The 21,113-nt window shown below is 35.3% G+C and overlaps 1 protein-coding gene across 1 annotated transcript in view; it reads left to right on the forward strand.

Annotated features, from left to right (window-relative positions):
• Positions 1-768: 768 nt before the first annotated feature.
• Positions 769-21,113, forward strand: part of LOC135203806 (uncharacterized) — a 166,195-nt gene continuing 145,850 nt past the window's right edge. Inside the window, 1 exon segment of the mRNA XM_064233781.1 lies at positions 769-1,544. Within this exon segment, the coding sequence (XP_064089851.1) occupies positions 1,500-1,544 (45 nt within the window). The 5' untranslated portion in view covers positions 769-1,499.

Consider the following 21,113-nt stretch of genomic DNA (forward strand, 5'->3'; position numbering starts at 1 on the left):
ATTACCAGAGGTGTTATTTTCTTAAACCACGTTTGGGGACTAAAACCTGAATATGTTTTTAATTACCAGAGGTGTTATTTTTTTAACCACGTATTGAGGAAACAGGAACTGAGAATTTACCCCTCGCTAAAGATCAACCCAGTGAGGATAAATGGGTCACAATATAAATTGGTTACAGTCATAAGCAATCTTGCAAGAGCAATATTTCTAATGAGACGTTACAGCTTATTTTACGACCGTCCAGCATACCGGACCATGAACGGAAAATGGCTTCAATAAGCAGTAAACATTACCCTATCGGCTTTCAGCATGATGTGTCCCTCAAGCTGATTTAGAACGCTGCAATAAGTAATGGCTGACATAAGCAGTCTATGAGAGAGAGAGAGAGAGAGAGAGAGAGAGAGAGAGAGAGTGAAATTAAAACCCTCCTAGTCTGGCGAAAATATTAAAGTACGCGTACGAGGAGTTAGTTGTATGACCTAGTAGGAGAATTTCCCCAGGGGTCCTCTCACAATCAATGTGAAAATCCCACACTTTCCGCGCCAGAAATGAAGACTCCTTCCCCACTTATGAGGTCCTCTGCCCTTCACTGACACTTCTAAGACACGCCTTCATGATCCCCAGTTGCCTTTGAGTAAATAACGCGCCGCTAGTGAAGAAACAAGCTGGAATAATAAACGAAAAAACAAAAAAATTGGGAGCGTGAAATTCGCTAAGTGACAACTGTTAGGAAACCATCCCCAGGAAATCGCGGGCACTGTCAGTCGGGCCACAGCCACCAAGGTGAGAGGTGTTCAGCGTCTCTCTCTCTGTCTCTTTCTCCTTTCTCTCGCTCGGTGTCGTCGTCTACGTCGTTCTCGGAAACACAAACGCAAGCAATCACAGACTGAAGGAGGTCCGCCCGGTGTCGCCGATTCTTGAAATGACTGCGAACGAAGCCGAGTAGCTGCGGTCGACTTTAGAGATATTTGTTTTGTGCGCTGCCCAGAAAGAAGTCGATTTGTTCAGGCGAGAGGGAGGGAGCCTTGCTAAGCAAATATATACGAAACGAAAGTTAAACCAGAAAATATTGACGAAACATCAAAACGAAAACAACTGGGCTACCTCATTGAAATCCCGTTTAAGCATTTTGGGCATGATCTGAATTCAATCTTATTAAGAAAACGTGATAAAATATCAACTCGTTTTTGAAACCGTTGTTTGCTGAAAAGTGGAGAGAAAAGAAAATTAACGACCACACTAACTTTAAAGCCGTGGATACCGCAGGAGGGGGGACAAACAAACAAACAAGCGACGCGGCAAGGAACGGAAAGATAACAGATAAATAAGAGATAAAAACAAAGCAAGAGGTGGAAGAGAAGAAGAGACAGACAGGACAGAGAGAGATAGCACAGTCGTAGCAGCATTTACTTTGCCAGGAAAGAAACCCTCATCTCCCTCGCGATGTTGGATTAGGTTGTGGAATAGGATGCAATTTTCTCTCTCCCTCTAAACTGCATATGGAATGGGTGTCAATGCAGCGGCCAGCATTTTCTTCTATTATGGTAAGCCATTTCGTCTTTAAGAAAAAAAAAAACAACCTCACTCCATTCTTTTGAAAAAATTATTCCTGTCTTCACTCCATTCTTTTGAGAAAATTATTCCTATCCTCACTCCATTCTTTTGAGAAAATTATTCCAAACCTCACTCCATTCTTTTGAGAAAATTATTCCAAACCTCACTCCATTCCTTGAAGAAAAATGCTCCAAACTTCACTCCATTTATTAATAAAAGTATGCTCTGTGGAACTAAACAAAAAGAATGATTCTCCCTTTTTCTGTGGTAATTATTATTTGACGAAAGATTTCGTTTAATTTTCGATCCTTAATGAAATCCACTCCAAAATAAATTGTGACTTCTCCATTGGCATCTATGTCTTGTTAAGATGTAATTAAAAGTTCATTGATTCTTTTAGGTGAATTTGCTTCTACAAAAGGTCTGGTTATAGAATTATTTTCTTCAGCAATGAAATCTATACTTTTGTAAAATATATAAAATTCTTTTAATGCTCTTTCAATATGATTTTATATATTTGAGTCTATAATGCAATTATGCAAAATGTCTTCAATCGTGTTTGCCATCACGTAAAATTAAACTTGTAATTTATGCTTATCCCATTCATTCCTCATGAATTAATCATCTAGCTACTTGAAATGTAATTCAGAATTAGTCTGGGAGCTAGACTTTTGTTTAAAATTAATTCGAAATAAAGATACCACATTTTTCAGAACTGATTTTTGTTAATGGTTTATAAAAGTAAATATTTATACACGAATCGATTATAACCTCCACTGAACTTGATTAAAATCAAATTAATATTTTGAGGTGGGACAGAATACTAAAAATAAATCATACGAAAGTCATCAAATCTGGAAGGTTTGCCAAATTATGATTTAATTAAAAATCATTTAATAAATACGTCTATCCCATAATCCCTCTCGATATAATTTCAGTAAAACGATTTTATTCTTTATTAGAACCAGAAACAGTTATAACAATGAACAAAAATCAAAGTTAACTTCTTTAAAAAGGTTCTCCGTCTGACTTTTCTTACAACACTAAATAAACAAATTTCAAAATAAGTTATATAAAACAGCAACACTTCGTTTTCTAATATAATTATTTCTGTTTTCTGCGTTTGTTATTTCTTTGTCTTGATCTCTGCCAAAACACCTTTGCATGATTATACAACAATCTCTGTCTCATAGTTTTAACGTAAATGATAAGCCATTCTCATAGTTTCATGTATCAAGTTTCGAAAATAACCAAAAGCAAAAAGGTTCTGGGTGGGATAATTGACATAAATTCTCAATATACACAAATCTGGATAAATTTTAATAAATTCAAGGTTCTTGTTTCGAAAACGTTGAAAAAATTTTCACAGCATTGTTATAGGTACAAATACATTTTATACATTATATATATATATATATACATATATATGTATGTATGTATGTATGTATATATATATATATATATATATATATATACATACATACATATATATATATATATATATATATATATATATATATATATACATAAACTACATCTTGCTAATAAAGCATTCAGTTATTCCATAGATTCTAATAGCATACACACAAAAGTTCCGGTGCATGTAGTAGTCCCTATTTATGCTTTCACGGACGAATGCATATTAATTGACGCCAACAAACACTCAGGCATTTTATAACAGAAGTAAATAATATCAGAAGGTATTCTAAAATGGGCGGGATGAGTGTTTAAACAACATTTAATTCGGGGATCTTTCCCCCCTGCTGAGAGAGAGAGAGAGAGAGAGAGAGAGAGAGAGAGAGAGAGAGAAGAGAGAGAGAGGGGGGGTGGAAGGGGTAGGGGTGGACTTTGGGAAACAGTTGGGGAGTGCCCGTGAGACTGCTTTAAAAACGCCTAGTTAAACTCAAAGCATTACTTGGTCATACAGGTGTTCACAGATTTAATTATCATTTTACCTGTCCCTATAAAAAAAATTACAGCATCATTAATTTACCTTTTTAGATAGAGAAAAGCAATGAAATGATAGAGTAATTTTATTCATATTACATAAATTGTGCTCCTCAATGTGTAGTAAATCATGGTGAAGATAGTTAAACATGGGGTGTGTTTCCCGCAGACTTCTATCTTACACGAAAACCATTATATTTGTACAAGCAAGGCATTTCGTCATTATTATTATTATTATTAATTATTATTATTATTATTTTATTATTATTATTATTATTATTATTATTATTATTATTATTATTGATGCTGCTCTCAGACACCATAGGTATTTTACCCTTTAAACTACCATAAACGTTTAATACTGAATACAGTAGTAGGAAAATTGTCAGTTAATTTTATAAAATATTTAATTTTTTCACCTATTTTGCTTTCTGATAAAAAACAATTTAGAAAATAAATTCCGCACAACCAAAATATGCAATACTCCTAGACAAATTCCTATCAATAATAACAGTAATAATATGATACCTACTTCTGTATTAGTATTTTTGGTGTCTCCCCAAATAGTGTAAAAAAAAAAAAAAAAAATAACCCTCCAAACATCAAATAAATGACCAAAGCGTAAATACGCTAGTCACTTGGACATTCGGTGCGGGTTTTGTTTCATTAAGATTACTCCAGAATTGAGTTACTTTCCAAACGTGCAGTAAGGGAAAGCTCCCTATAGCAAGGGAAAACTTTATTTCATTATATTCTACCAAAAAATGGTTTTAGTGTAAGCCGACGTTGTGTACAATTGTAGCCTCATGTAACCAGACACGGGAATGAAAAATGGACCAAGTTGGAAGAACGCTAGTTATTCAAGAATATTTATGCTTATAAAAGGTTCCAAAAACATTTGATTCAAGAATATTTATGCTTATAAAAGGTTCCAAAAACATTTGATTTAAGAATATTTATGCTTATAAAAGGTTCCAAAAACATTTGATTCAAGAATACTTACACTTATGTTTCAAAAACATTAGATTCAAGAATATCTATACTTATGTCTCAAAAACATTTGATTCAAGAATATTTACACTTATGTTTCAAAAACATCCGATTAAGTAATATTTAAACTTTTAGAAAGGTTTCAAAAACATTTTATCCAAGAATATTTACAATTGTGTTTCAAAAACATCTGATTCGATAATATTTATACTTTTAAAAATGTTTCAAAAACATTTGACTCAAGAATATTTACACGATTAAAAGGCTTCAAAAACACTTGATTCGGGTATATTTATATTATTAAAAATGTTTCAAAAACATTTGATTCAAGAATATTTACATTGTTAAAAAGATTTAAAAAAAAATTTGATTCAATAATATTTATACCATTAAAAAATTTTCAAAACATTTGATTCAAGAATATTTATGTAATTAAAAGGGTGTCAAAAACATTTGATTCAAGAATATTTATACTATTAAAAGGACTTCAAAAACATTTAATTCAAGAATATTTATATATACCATGAAAATTCAAAACCATTTGATTCATGAATATTTGTACTATTAAAAGGTCTTCATAATCATTTGATTCAAGAATATTTACACGATTAAAAAGGCTTCAAAAATATTGATTCGATATGATTTGTACTATTAAAAACTTGAAAAAACATCTGATTCAAGAACATTTTTACTATTATAAAAAGTCTTCAAAAATATCTTTATATTATAAAAAGGCTTCAAAAACATCTGAGTCAAGACAATTTTTACTATTATAAAAAGGCTTCAAAAACGTTTGTTTCAAGAATATTTATACTTTTAATAAAATTCTCAAGAACAGTTAAAGACTTTAAAAGGGAGGACGAATATACAAAGAATTTTGAAGAGGGTCTGCAATATCATTTAAACACTTCAAAAGGGTTGCAAAATCCATTGAAAAAGGCTTCCTAAGATGTTTAAGTGGTAGAAACTGCAGGTTTTAGATCCGTGTAGCATTTAATTTGAAATTAAATTTTACTGAAAAGCAAAACATAAAAATAATTAAATGCACCATAATAAATCTTCAATTTTGTTTTATTGCATTCATTGCTAAATTTCATCTACATACACAGTACTTTCCTCAAAACGATTAACATATAAAGATGATGCTACTCGTCAAGCCGGTCAGGAAGCAAGATGGTTCTCACTGAAACTTAAAAGGGAGTTCTAGAGAATTTATGTAAAACGTCTCCACTCCAAGATTTAAATTAGTGCGAGCCCATGAATATATCATTCATAATAACAACTTCGAATGTAAACTAGAGAGACCCGGACTCCGATACAATTATTAACAACTATTTCAATTATATACAACAGAAGCCCAAACTTTGGTTATATTTCCCTCAAATTACGTTCTGTATTCTCCTAGAATAAACTGTGCAGTAGTCTCAGGGTATACAATACTTTAACTCACTGCTGCAACTAATTTGGAAATACTAATTCACTGTATTTACTAATTTTTTAAAAATGCGCCTCAGTGGCGTGGTCGGTATGGTCTTGGCCTGCCACCTCCGTGCCCGCGAGTTCGATTTTCGGGCGTCCCATTGAGGGGTGAGAGATGTGTACTTCTGGGGATTGAAGTTCACTCTCGACGTGGTTCGGAAGTCACGTAAAGCCGTTGGTCCCGTTGCTGAATAACCACTGATTCCATGCAACGTAAAACCACCATACAAACTAATTCGGAAATGTAGGTTCAGTACCACAATGCAAAAGTTTAATGTAAAATAGTATAATTGATTTGGATTCCAGCCTTTCTGTTTAAGAAATGAGATCGAGACAAGTAGAGCCATTGAAGAGATCCTGACATTCGACACTGAGCTTACTCTCGGCAGTACCCAAATAACACCGAGGAATATATGCAACAAGGGCAAAGGTTGGCAAGGTTATTCTGAGTCACCCTTCCCTTGGACGATTCGCACCTACGCGCCCCAGAAAGGAGAGACCACTGTGGGTGAGGGAGGGGGAGGGGGAGGAGGCTGTTGCTGATTATTCTCAGGGGAGCCTCAAGGCAGAGATGAATAAAAGACCGACTGGAGAAGGTCAGCCGCATCCTTCAAAGGCCTCGCCCAGAGCCACAGCAAAGGCGAGAGAGAGAGAGAGAGAGAGGAGAGAGAGACGAAAGGTCACCGGGTGTCAAAGGTCATGTTTTGAGAGGTCGCTTGAAAAGCGGCAGCTCCTCGAGACTCCCCCCCTCCCCCCACCCTTTAATCCTGGGAGGGCACAACGTGAACTCTTGACCTATGAGGCCTCTATGAGGAGGTATTAACTCTCTTACACTGAACTCAGAAGGTTAAGCCGAGTTACACTAATACTTTACGACTTCAAAACAAGAACCAGTAGAGAACACGTACTTATAATATATATATATATATATATATATATATATATATATATATATATATATATATATATATATATATATATATATATATATATATATATATATGCATATATATATATATATATATATATATATATATATATATATATATATATATATATATATATATATATATATATATATATATATACTATATATACTACTATATATATATATATATATATATATATATATATATATATATATATATATAGATGTTGTGTGCGTGTATGTATCTATATGTGTACGTATATATATATATATATATATATATATATATATATATATATATATGATTTTGAGAGAGAGAGAGAGAGAGAGAGAAGAGAAGAGAGAGAGAGAGAGAGAGAGAGAGAAAATTACTAATAATCCACGTGCAAGAACAAACAAGCAAGAGTGACCCTTATAACTTTCATCAATAAAAATCAACCTTATTCCCTCAATGTCAAAAATTTTACAAAGCTGTAACTAAACATACAAAAACCTACTTTATGGGTCTCTGCGTGGGTACAGATTCATTGTCTCCGTTTGATTTCTTTCTTAACCGGTCGTTACAAAATCAAGAACAGTGAGATGCCGCGCTGACCTCATTTCCATTTAAAGGCAGTTTGTAAAGATTTACGAACTTCAAAGCAAACAGTACGTAGAAAATCGCGTCCGCTTACTAACTGCTAACTTCCAACTGCCCCTACTTTAACACAGGGTAATGGAAAGTGTGAAAGATGAATAATTTTCTGCTTTGAATAACCATAACGAGAAATGGTTGAAAACAATTGGCTTTCAGCAGATTAAGACAACACAAAAAATGGGCTTCGGAAGGGATAAAAAGCTGGTAGTGCTGAGTGACATCAGTGCAAAAGTAGGTGATGGAGAAAGGGATATGTAGAAGAGAAGGTGAAGGTAAATTAAGAATGGATATTCTATTATAAATGTATATTGGCAGGAGTTTGATTTTGTGGAATATGTGACATGTAAATAAAAAATATTAGCATTAGTTCAGATTAACTGATGGGTGTCTTGGTGAGACAGGGAATGGCTGAATCACTGGACAGCTACTGTTTGTTTGTTTGTTTGTGTGATGTTTTTACGTTGCATGGAACCAGTGGTTATTCAGCAACGGGACCAACAGTTTTACGTGATTTCCGAACCACGTCGAGAGAATTTCTATACCCAGAAATACACATCTCTCACTCCTCAATGGAATGCCTGAGAATCGAACTAATTGAACTCGCGGCCACCAAGGTGACAGGCCAAGACCATATCGATCACGCCACTGAGGCGCTTCGACCGCTACCGTGAAAATGAACATAGGGTTTACAACCAGGGAGAAAAGAATGGAAATGGGCCTAAAGACAATATAATATGAAAAAGGATTTTCATAAGATGGATGTAATGTGGTGGGTAATATGGGAGAGGGTAAAAGATATAAAAGTGCAAGGAATGAATTGATTTCATGCAAAAGTTCACTGAATGAATGGTGTAACAGGGAATGCTTATGGGTGCAGATACACAGAAAAAGGTGTAATAAAAGAAGTGTATGGTGGGGAAGAGAAAGTGTAAAGGTTTAGTGAAATGATCAGAGATGAGAAGGTACCGTAGAGGTATGGAAGAGCACTGAGTAGGAGAAATTGCAAGTGAGGTAAGGATCCATTCAAGTTAGGCAGAAGGAATTGCAGACAAAGGTTCATAGGCGAATGAATCTGGCAGTTTGAAAGCAACTGAAGAGATGCTGTCTGGAGAGAAAGGTTTCTTCTGTTGACAGAGTGGCTGTTTTGAAGAGCTGTTGCATCTGAGTGAAGGAAAATGAAACTTATGCAAGAGCAAAAGCTGTTCAATGTCAAAATAGGGAAAAACTACCAGAGTTTGATGGGATGACAAGTGAAATGGTGCATCATTTTTATTTTTCTGTAAAACAAAGCTACTGAAATGGCTTAGTCTGCCCGTCCGCACTTTTTTTCATCCGCCCCCTGATCTTAAAAACTACTGAGGCTAGAGGGCTGCAAACTGGTATGTTGATGGTCCACCCACCAATCATCAAACATACCAAATTGCAGCCCTCTATCCCCAGTAGTTTTTACTTAATTATAGGTTAAAGTATCCATGATCGTGCGTCTGGAGCTATAGGTGCCAACAACACAGGACACAACCGGGCTGTGGCTGAAAGCTTCATGGACCGCGGCTGGGAGTTTCATACAGCATTATACGAAGAAACTTCGGCGCATTTTTTGCTTGTTTTTATTAGTCCAACTCAGTGGCGTGGTCGGTATGGTGTTGGCCTGCCACCTCGGAACCCGCGAGTTCGATCCCCGGACATTCCATTGAGGAGTTAGAGATGTGTAATTCTGGTAATAGAAGTTCACTCTCGACGTGGTTCGGAGGTCACATAAAGCCGTTGGTCCCGTTGCTGATTAACCACTGGTTCCAGGCAACGTCAAAACACCAGACAAACAAACCAACTCAGTAACTGATGTCGAGGTGTAATTTTGAGGACAGATTACAATAAGAAAGGTGACGTTTGTATTTGCAAAGTAGAACAGTTAAAAAGGTGACTGATAAATGCAGTGTAGGTATTATAAGGAACAAACAGTGTGTGGATCAATTGTTTGATTGTCAAGGAACAATTGGACCAGATACTTGAGAGGAAGGGGGAAAAGGTGAATGAAAGAATGAACAAAGATGTGATACCAAACCCAACAAAGATGTGATATTACGGTTTAGAACAATCCGAAGTCTATGGTTGGTTGCAGTAGGATGGTCCAATGAAGAAAACACCCCACGCAGGAACACTTTAAAATAAAAAATGGAATCAAGAACGGAGTTATGAGTGGCTGATGTTCATATGATGATACGAGGGTTTATTGGTGATTGTGAAGAGAAGCTGCACTAGCTGGTGAAATAATATGAAAGTATTTATGATGAGAAGATACTGAAAGTTGTATCTTAACAAGAGTAAGTTGCGAAGATAAATGAAAGCCAATGTAACCAAGGTAATAAGATTGTGTGTGTGTGTGTGTGTGTGTGTGTGTGTGTGTGTGTGTGTGTGTGTGTGTGGTGTCCTATAGAAACTTATACTCGAAAAATTAGGAGCTATGACCTATGATGAAATGTATAAATTCTACATACCTACTATATACCTACACATATATAATACTTAGATAATTCAAACCCAACAGATACTAAAGCAAACTAACACTAACGTGTAACGTTTAATGTAACAAACAAACTAGAAATAGCACTTGAATTTAACCCTAAAAGGGGCAACTCAACCTTAAGATCGTTGGAAAGGGGGCAGGAGGAGGAGGGAGTGGATAGTACACAAACAATAACAAAGACGAGGCCGGATGGAAGCAAGGCCCTTATTGTTACAAGGTCTGTTTGGCCTTTTAAAAATATCCTGAAAACGAATCTTCGTGAATTATAATGTAATGTAAACGAACAACACAATGGAGAACATCAATTTCATCATCCACGTACTCTGAGATTTTATGAATCGTAAGTCGTTTGGGGATTTTGTTAAAAGTCAGTATTGATTTCAATTCATTTCTAGGAGATCCATCAGCAGATATTAACAGACCTGCCATAACAACTGACTTGTTACGTAAACACGCCAACCCCCCCTACCCCCTCTAAGAGGTTCGGCTAATATGTGTCCTTATGTACAACCATTATCGTATTACGGATATTATGTAAAACTAATACTATGTGTTATACATAATGTCTCTACGTAGGACTAATATTAAACGAAATTATAGGTGGTTTGGTTCTCAATTTGCTTGGGGAAGGAGAAAGACTAGAATAAATCAGGTTGGTCAGGAGTCTCCTTCCTGCCTGAGAGAGAGAGAGAGAGAGAGAGAGAGAGAGAGAGAGAGAGAGAGAGAGAGAGAATCGAATAACACAAATGATTTTGATATTTCTCAACGTAGGGTCGCGTCATCACATCCGAGTAAATGCACGGACGTAGCTCTCTCTCTCTCTCTCTCTCTCTCTCTCTCTCTCCTCTCTCTCTCTCTCTCTCCCATATGTAACCTCCCAAAACCCCCGTGACATAAGTGAAAATCAATTATCTCATTCGACTCCCCAGTCTCAACAGGATGCTGTTATGGGGGAACGGCTGCGATCGTCAGCAGACACTGGCTGACTCCCTCACTCACAAATATATATATATATATATATATATATAAATATATATATATATATATATATATATATATTGGTATTTTTAGTCAGACGATGAACACTTGAAATTCATGCTTCAAAAGAATAATATGGTGTTCGCCTGAAAGAAGCAACAAAGGTAATAGGAGGCGCAGAGAGAAGAGATCAGTTATTAGATGTGTGTGTGTGTGTGTGTGTGTGTGTGTTATATATATATATATATATATATATATATATATATATATATATATATATATATATATATATTTATTGCAGAATCTACGTGTCACTTTTTACCAGATACATACGCAATTGTAATAGCCACAATGCCCTCTTAACTTCTTGGATTCTTTGCTTTTTTAGGGACCTAGGTTCGTTTCCCGGTACCAGACATCACAATTTCTTCAAATTGAAACACATGACCTAAGGGTAACTCGACCCGCGCAATCACACATACACACATGTACTGTATACCTATAAACAAAAACCATCTATAATTCCAAAGAGAAACGCAAGACCTTCGCCTCATTCCACCTGAACAGAACACGAAACAGCCAGCCAGCAGCCGAACTCGTTTGTATCCAAGGAAACGGCGAATCCAGACTCGGCAGACGATGGCCCCTCTACCTGCAAAACCTAGATCAGTCACCCTCGCCTTGTCCCATTCATAATTATCGTCGGCCTGGATTTATACTCCTATCGATTTCTGACTAAAGCATTAGTTGCGTATTTGATGACCGAGGAGGCGGACTGCATCATTTATGGGATTGTGGCGGCTTCGTTGCAGGTGGAGGATTGAGCTATATTTGGTTCGCGTACCTGGTACACCTGTGTAATTGAGTATCCAGTCCCGAAATAGCGCTTTCGAAGTTTATCGTTTTCGCATCTTGAGGGGAAGACGTATAACTTATTGTTATTACAATGTATTTCTTATTTCTGAGAAGGTATTCCTTGTTGGAAGCACGTGTATTTCTTAGCTTTTTGATTTGAGATAGTTGCCAATGACGGGGAGTTTTATTTGACAGACACTAGACATCACAATGACCAGAAAGGAAGAGATATTAATAGTATTTGCTATTAAATTCAAAAATGGCTGAAAATATCCTCTATTTTAAGCTTTGAGAATTGATATGCTTAAGGAACACGGCATCGACTATAACAGATATTATCATTAACATAGGAAGTAATATTAATCGTACTTTGTTAGTAACCTGAAAAAATGGCGTAAACTGAGCGCTATTCTCTCCAGTATATGACTTGATAACTACACTTACAGTTTCCCCATATATTACTCGATACCTTCTTGTATATTACTGGTCAATGCCATGCAGGTGTACTCAGTCAACTCTGCTAGTCAGTTATGCCTAATGCCTTACAGAATTCATCATAATTCATATTCTGGATTCGTCTGCCATCATTTTTTCTAAAACAAAAGAGGGTATATTTTAAACTGCCTCTTCAGAAAGCCCAACTCAACATGTCCCTATTGCAACCTTTCACTCGGCAATCCTACGGTTCCCGTCACCAAATGGATTGTGAGAGAGAGAGAGAGAGAGAGAGAGCGCATCGTGTTTATGCTTTCTTCGTGATTTCCCTTGGGGAAATTATAGTCTCCTGCTCATTTCTTTACAGCGTCTCTAAACCTTTCATGCAAGAAGGCTTAGCTTAATCAGGTTGGCTTTTGGAAGATTGATTTATATATATTTACGTATATGTACATGTATATATACATTAGAGGACCTTTAAAGGACTGGGTAAATCGGACAAGGGAGATATTGGTTGGCAATAAATTTAATATCGAGGAAGATCAAGAGTGCGTGCAAGATAGGAGTTAATGGCAATGTGAGTGTGTGTGTGTTTGTGTGTGTTGGGGGGGGGGGGGGGGGGGGGGGGGGGGGGAGGTGTTAGTTCGTCGTGCTGCTGAATATGTATTCTTTTCATTTCTCTGGCGCAGCTCATTGTTAAGGAAACTTAGTCTAATAGCTAAAAGGAAACTTAAGTCTAACAACTAAAAAGATATAGTCTAATAGCCAAAAGGAAACGTTGTCTAATAGCTAAAGGGATATAGTCTAATAGCCAAAAAGAAACTTAAGTCTAATAGCTAAAAGGATATAGTCTAGTAGACAAATGGAAACTTAAGTCCAATAGCTAAAACGATATAGTCTAATAGACGAATGGAACTTAAGTCTAACAGCTAAAAAGATATAGTCTAATAGCCAAAAGGAAACTTTGTCTAATAGCTAAAAGGATATAGTCTAATAGCCAAAAGGAAACGTTGTCTAATAGCTAAAAGGATATAGTCTAATAGCCAAAAAGAAACGTAGTCTAATAGCCAAAAGAAAAACTTGGTCTAATAGCTAAAAGGATATAGTCTAGTAGCCGAAAGGAAACTCAAGTCCAATAGCTAAAAAGATATAGTCTAATAGCCAAAAAGAAACGTAAGTCTAATAGCTAAAAGGATATAGTCTAATAGCCAAAACGAAACGTAGTCTAATAGCCAAAGGAAAAACTTAGTCTAATAGCTAAAAGGATATAATCTAGTAGCCGACAGGAAACTCAAATCCAATAGCTAAAGAGATTTAGTCTAATAGCCAAAAGGAAACGTTGTCTAATAGCTAAAGGGATATAGTCTAATAGCCAAAAGGAAACGTAGTCTAATAGCTAGAGGGATATAGTTTAATAACCTTAAGTCCAATAGCCAAAGGAAACGTAGTCTAATAGCTAAAAGGAAACGTAGTCTAATAGCTAAAAAAAACATAGCCTAATAGCTAAAAGGAAACTTAGTGTAATTCCTAAAAGGAAACAGTCTAATAGCTACAAAAAAGTCTAATAGCCAAGATACCCACCCCAACAGAGGCAGAACCTGGATTCGATTCCCAGGTAAGGACGAGGAAAACGTGGTTGCGTCAAGTTAGAACATCAATGTGCCTTTGTTTAACCCGAGCAACGAATCAGGTGTCTTGGTAGCTACCTGAAAGGGCTGATGACCGAGATATAGAGAGGGGTACTGCCTTCCGTAACTTACCCTGAACAAAAAAAGTCGAATAAGTGAAACCTAATTTTACGTATACACACATATGATGTAGACAAATTGCTCTTGCAGCCTAAATATGCATGATTAACAACACTACAAACTTCATTGCTGTCATATCCCTCTTTCAATACACATTAAACAACTGGATACAGACAGATAATTATATCGCCAATATTAAAACCCCACGAATAAGAACCTCCGCGCCAAAGTTTGGAACCTCGAAATCTGCCTCGCACTCCTCAACCCGGCTGTATTCAGCCGAACAAAATTCGGAAATAATAATAATAATAATAATAATAATAATAATAATAATAATAATAATAATAATAATAATAATAATAATAATAATGATGATGATGATGATGATGTCTGAATATTTTGCCACGAAACTCAAAGAGACTTTTCCAACACCGGGACACGGCTGGGCGTTAGGGCTGAAGAGGTTTGGATTCGTTGTGTGTACTTTAAGAGGATCTCGAAATATCCGAAAGGGAATCCAGTCATGAAATGAGGTACCGGAAGGAGGAGGAGGAGGAGGAGGGAATTGGGTCGGGGGTTTGGATTCGTTGTGTACTTTAAAAGAGGATAACAAAATATCCGAAAGGAAATCCAGTCACGATATGTGGTACCTGGAGGAGGAGGAGGAGGAGGGGGATAAGATGGAATTGAATAGAGAATGGGAAGGGGGGGAGGTTAGGGGTGGGGTGGGGGTGGTGTAAACTTTCCCCAGCGCCCAACCAAACCGGAAAAATTCAACGTCCAACAACGTAAAGTTACGAGCGTGTTTCCCCCTGGTCGCCTTCACGTTTCTCTCCTTTTTTATTTATTTATTATTTTTTTTTTACTTATTTACCAACAAAAAACAAACAAAAACTCGAAGCCATACAAAGTTAAGCTCGGAGAAACTTCGGGAAAAATGGCCCAATTTACTTTTTTTCTTTTTTTTTCTTCAAGATTTTTGTTAGACCTGCTGCGTAAGTTCCGTCCCTCCCTCCCCTCCCCACCCCCCCCCCCCTCTTTAGGGCGTGACTGGATTGGCTGTGGCATAAACCGGCTTGATAATCGCAATAGTTGCCCTCGTCCAAATCATAAATATTTAAGTAAATAAATATATAGATTAATGAATAAATAAGCATAAATGATATAAATGCGTTTCTAAAAATCTTGGCTGCCATGACAAAACAAAATGGTCAGTGAAGATGTCAACATTAGTGTCAGTTAAAGTAAACTACGCAGACGTCAAAATATCATGGGTCACCTGTCAATCGAACCCCTACTTGTAAAAATTAATACCTACATCTTGGCTGGCATGACAAACGTAATGGTTCAGTGAAGATGGCAGCGTTACAATGTCAGTTCAGGCTGACTATGCAGACTTCAAATGTCACGGGTCGTTGTCAATCAAAACCCATATTTGCGAGACAAAAAAATTCCTATTCATTAAAACAAACATAGCCACTTTTCCCAAGTGACTACACATGCATGACGCGAAGCGTAATGAGCTTATCAGCTTTATGCAAATGAGCATTTACAAAAATAATGAGAGTTTCGGGGGGAGGAAAAAACAAAAAAAAAAAAATCGAAGTCAGGTCTGGATTGCAATTTTCTGATGACCAGTAGGTACCAGCCCTCCCCCTCCTCCTCCCCCTCCCCCCAACTTTCCCATCACGGGAAAAAAATTACTGGTAATTGCTGAGCTGATTTTTGCTTTTCCGGAACAGGTAATTACTTATTTCCTCCGAAACTGAAATGAATAAAGATAGCAGGGGTAATATATTCGGCGACAAACAGTTTTGAAATCAGAATGTAATTAATGATACGAAAAACTTTTATCAAAAGATATTCAAGTGATGAAGAATCTCAGAGGAGCCCGAGGCCTCCATTTCCGGAACTATGAAGTAGGGTGACCAACGCGTTTCTCTTCACCTTAGACCTCGTCTAAGCACCATTCCCCATTTTTAAGCTGGGTCGACCGAGCGAGAAGCCGGTGCTGAACAAACCAAAGACCTCACGACTCTTGCAGGGTCTTTCCGAAGCCTGTTAGACTTGATCGCCCCCATTTCGAAATGAAAAGGCCACCATCAATGACCACTATAACCTTATGAATTTATGAATGGACCCAAACTCCAACGTTTTCAAAGGTAGCTACTACTACACCAAAGCCACCTATTTAATGGATAAAAGGACTAGTGAATGAAAGGACCACTAACAGTGCGTGCATGAATATACTGACCATGAGGCTACAAGAGTGCAATGCTTAAAAAAGAATGTGGAGTGGGAAAACTCTACGGTGGTGGCGAGTATAGTTTCACTTACTATAGCCACACTGGGGAGAAAATATAGACTATAGTTACTATATCATTAGCAACAATGGACAAATCTTCATATGTATGTTTATGTGTAAGTACTAAGAGTACAATTATTTGTATTTTGAGCAAGCAATGCATATAGGAAAATTGCAGAATTCATTTGTTTTAGAGAAATCTCTTGTTAACCTCTGGAACTTCTCCATCGTCCAAATATACCTTACAGACCCTGGTCATCTACCCAATCACATTATCGTCCTACCGTTTATTTACTTGAATCTTTGAAGAACAAATTAACTGAAGAAAATTAAACTAGTAACTTAAAGAACTATTAAGCATTTCAGCATCTGAAATCATCTTGAAATTCATTGAAGAAGAAGAAAATGAAATATTTAAGTTTTGATAAAAAAAAAACAATAAGATTTATTTTTCATTTATCGACAGATACTTCGCTACGGCATCTATTTAGACGTGGTCACAGAAACCTCTTAAACAAAGTGAAATCCAGTGACTGAAAAGAACCTACGGAAAATAAAGATGCGATGAATTCAGATTGTCATTTTCCAAACAGACATCACGACACAGCATCTGTTTCACATCAATTGAAATCGACTTCCGAGGCCGTAGAAATTCAATCTAGAGCCGATTCCCGGGGCAAATAACTAAGGTTGATGCAAAAGGGGGCGGGAACGGGAAATCAGAAATAGGCTTATGTAAATAGCCAGAGAGACCTCCGTGGTCAAAGCCTGGCTTTAAATGGTTTTGTGTGGCCCGGCCAAGATTGGATTCCGTATGGATGGATGCATGAAGAAGAGGTCAATGTTCTGCAGTGTATATCTGCAATAATAGTAATAATAATAATGCAGCTAATAAAGCTATTTGATAGTAATAATAAAAATCAGGCAGGTGATAAAGCTAAATAATAATAATAATAATAATAATAATAATAATAATAATAATATATGTAGATCCTAAAGCTACTTAATAATAATAATAACGTAAGTGATAAAGCTACTTAATATTAATGTAAATAAATTAATAATTAATAATTAATTAATTAATAAATATAATAAAATAATTTAATAACTAAAATAATTAATAATAATTAATAATAATAATATGTTTAAAAATTAATAAAAATAATAAATAATAATAGGACTACACAATCTACCTCAGTCACAGCACAAAAATTACTATAATTTCCCTTACGGGAGGAATCAGTTATAATTAAAACTATTTTCATAGCTACAGCTGACAAAGTCATTCATTTCTGCCCGAGGCTCGTTTTCCAAATGCTTTGATGACAAAACCGCAAATTTTTATTATTCCGGTCTCCAAACATAGTCTTCACGCTGACTCATGATACTCATATATCTTCTGTTTTTATTTAACTATGAACAGAATTATTCTAATCTTAACTGTTATTTTCCATGCAAACACCAAAGAGAGCTATATTTTGTATATATCTGGTTATTTGTTTGTGCTGTTATTTGTTTTCTAATGCTTTCGATTCGATTGACAATATTTCTGTAACCTGACATTATTTTCGAGTAGTGCCCAAAGTCGTATTGGTCTCGATATATATATATATATATATATATATATATATATATATATATATATATATATATATATATATATATATATATATATATATATATATAATATATATATATATATATATATATATATATATTGAACTGTTTTACATTTAACAGGCCTTGTGAAAGCCTCAGTTACCGTAATTAATTGTCCATAAATCCCACAGAGTGCCTTTAGCAGAGGTCGATAATTCCCTTCATATCTCACGGTGGGATTGTTATTCGTTTCCCCTCTACCTACCAGTCTTTGGAATTTGTTCCCAGATCCTTTATTAGCGCCTCAGTGGCGTGATCGGTATGGTCTTGGCCTGCCACCTCGATGGCCGCGAGTTCGATTCCCGGGCATTCCATTGATGAGTGATAGAAGTTCACTCTCGACGTGGTTCAGAAGTCACGTCAAGCCGTTGGTCCCGTTGCTGAATAACCGCTAGTTCCATGCAACGTAAAAAAACACCATACAAACAAACAAACAAATCCAGATCCGTTTTTTATTTGTTTCGACGCGTTCTGAATGAGGAAAGCCTCACAGCTCAATTGAGAGAAATGTCGTAGTTACGTAGAGGATAAGTTCGTCTCCTCTGTTCCAATCAATCAGTTGCCTTTGAATAATTAGTGGCCTGTGAGAGGTGCGCATCCTGTTTGTGTGGCCGAAATTCCGCCTTTGCCGGCCGCCGACGGGGGACATAGTTTTGTGTCCTGGATTGATGAAATTGAAAATAAAGATAGTGTTGGAAATTGAGTGATGTTGTCATAGGTTCGCTTTGTGGTCATTTTCCACTGGGCGGTTTTTGTCTTTTATCGAATGTCCGTTGTTTTAAAACTTTTCATAGATATCACATAGATACCTACATTCCGGTTGTTAAAATAATGTATATATATATATAAATATATATTATATATATCTACATATATATATATATATATAAAAATATATATATATATATATATAAAATATATATATATATAATATATATATATATAAATAATATATATATATATATGGGTATATATATAATATATATTAATATATATATATATATATATATATATATCTAATATATATAATATCTATATATATATATATATATAAATATATATAATTATATATATATATATATATATATACTATTAATATAATATTATATTATATATATTATATAAATATATATATAGTATATACTATATATATATATTATAAATATATATATACTATATATAATATATATAATTATATATATATATATATATATATATATATATATATAAAATTATATAATATATATATACTAAAATATATACTTATATATATATATATTATAAAATATAATATATACTATATATATTAAAATAATATATATATATATTATATATATATATACGTATATATATAAACACGTTTAATCTACACGCCTGTACGAACCCAACAGGCCCCCACCCCTCCCCGGAACAAGACCTTCCATCGCGTACGTGCGCAGTTCAGTCCAAAAATAGACGATAACGTCTAACCCATACGATTTGCATATGAATGAGCGTCGGCTTCAATCGAACTTCCCTCAAACTATCAGTTTACGATTATACCCCCCAAAACCCGCACAAAAGATATTATCGTTAAGGGAAATTCAATTCCTGCTTTGTGTAAAGGATGTTCTTTTTTATATATCAACATCATCAAACAAGTATAAAAAAGTATGTATGCGCCGAAGTTTCTTCGTCGCAATAGAGTTTTCTGTATAGTGTATAATGCTGTATGAGCCCTGGCACCCATGAAGCTTTCAGCCACGGCCCGGTGGCGGCCTGTCGTATAGCGCTGCCAGACGCATGATTATGGCTAGCTTTAACCTTAACTAATAATAATAATAATAATACACTATTGAGGCTAGAGGGCTGCAATTTATTATGTTTGGTGACTGGAGGAAGGGTGATCAGCATGCCAATTTGCAGCCCTCTAGCCTCAGTAGTTTGTAAGATCTGAGGGTGAACAGAATAAGTGCGGACGGACAGACAAAACCGTCACAATATGAAAACTAAAAATATTCATGGTAGCATGAGTCTATAAATGGAGAAGGAAATCAACAGTTATATATATATATATATAAAATATATATATATATATATATATATATATATATATATATGTATGTATGTATATATATATATATACATACATACATATTTATTTATTTATTCAAAGACAAATCTGGACAGAGCTTTCGAGAACCTGTCCGATTCCCATTTTCTATTGATAAGGAATAGAACAGATTCCCGAAAGCTTTCTGTGGAGATTGATCTTTATTATAATTGGACATAGTCATAAGTGTGGATTTGTCCCTCCAATAACATCATTTTTGCATCACTTTCACCTCATCTCAGCCCCCACAAGCTAAAGCTAAGATGCTAAGATACTACCCTATAGCAGTTCACCTTGTTATTTCAATAATTTATTCATATTATTAACGTATCTGTTAATTGATTAGTTTATACTTTTCCTTTTTCTATTGAGTGACCTCTCCTTTCTGCATTTCCTATTATGTTTGGTAACATTTTTTTTAAAATAGACGCCCTATTCTTTGAAAGTTTCACTTTTCAAGTCATTGGCCCCTTTGGCGGGTTTGTTCCATATGAACAGAGGTTTATTTTCTGAATAATAATAATAGTAATAAATACTAATAATTATTGTTCCGTATGAAAAGGGTTTTATCTCCTGAATAATAATAATAATAATAATAATAATAATAATAATAATAATAATAATAATAATAATAATAATAATAATTTAAGCCGACAGAATGTTCGATGGTTTCCTGGAATGTTACAAAGAAATCGCCAATTGACATCTTAACATTTTAAGCATTACATATATTTTTATTCAGTTGGCTGAAGAGGAGAAATACAGTCCTCATATACGTTATTGTGGCTTTTTAATTAATAATAACAACTATGACATTCTTAAAGATTCTCTATCCCTTAGAGGTGGATCACCATTAAGAACAGTCCGTGTACCGGGAGACTCTTATATAAATGTTGTAAGGTAAAATATAGGTTTCCTGGTTTCCTTATATTTTACCCAAGAAGACGGGTAGATGTGGCCAGCCTAAGGCTATCTAACTTTG

This window comes from Macrobrachium nipponense, chromosome 36 (assembly GCF_015104395.2).
Source record: "Macrobrachium nipponense isolate FS-2020 chromosome 36, ASM1510439v2, whole genome shotgun sequence".
NCBI lineage: Eukaryota > Metazoa > Arthropoda > Malacostraca > Decapoda > Palaemonidae > Macrobrachium > Macrobrachium nipponense.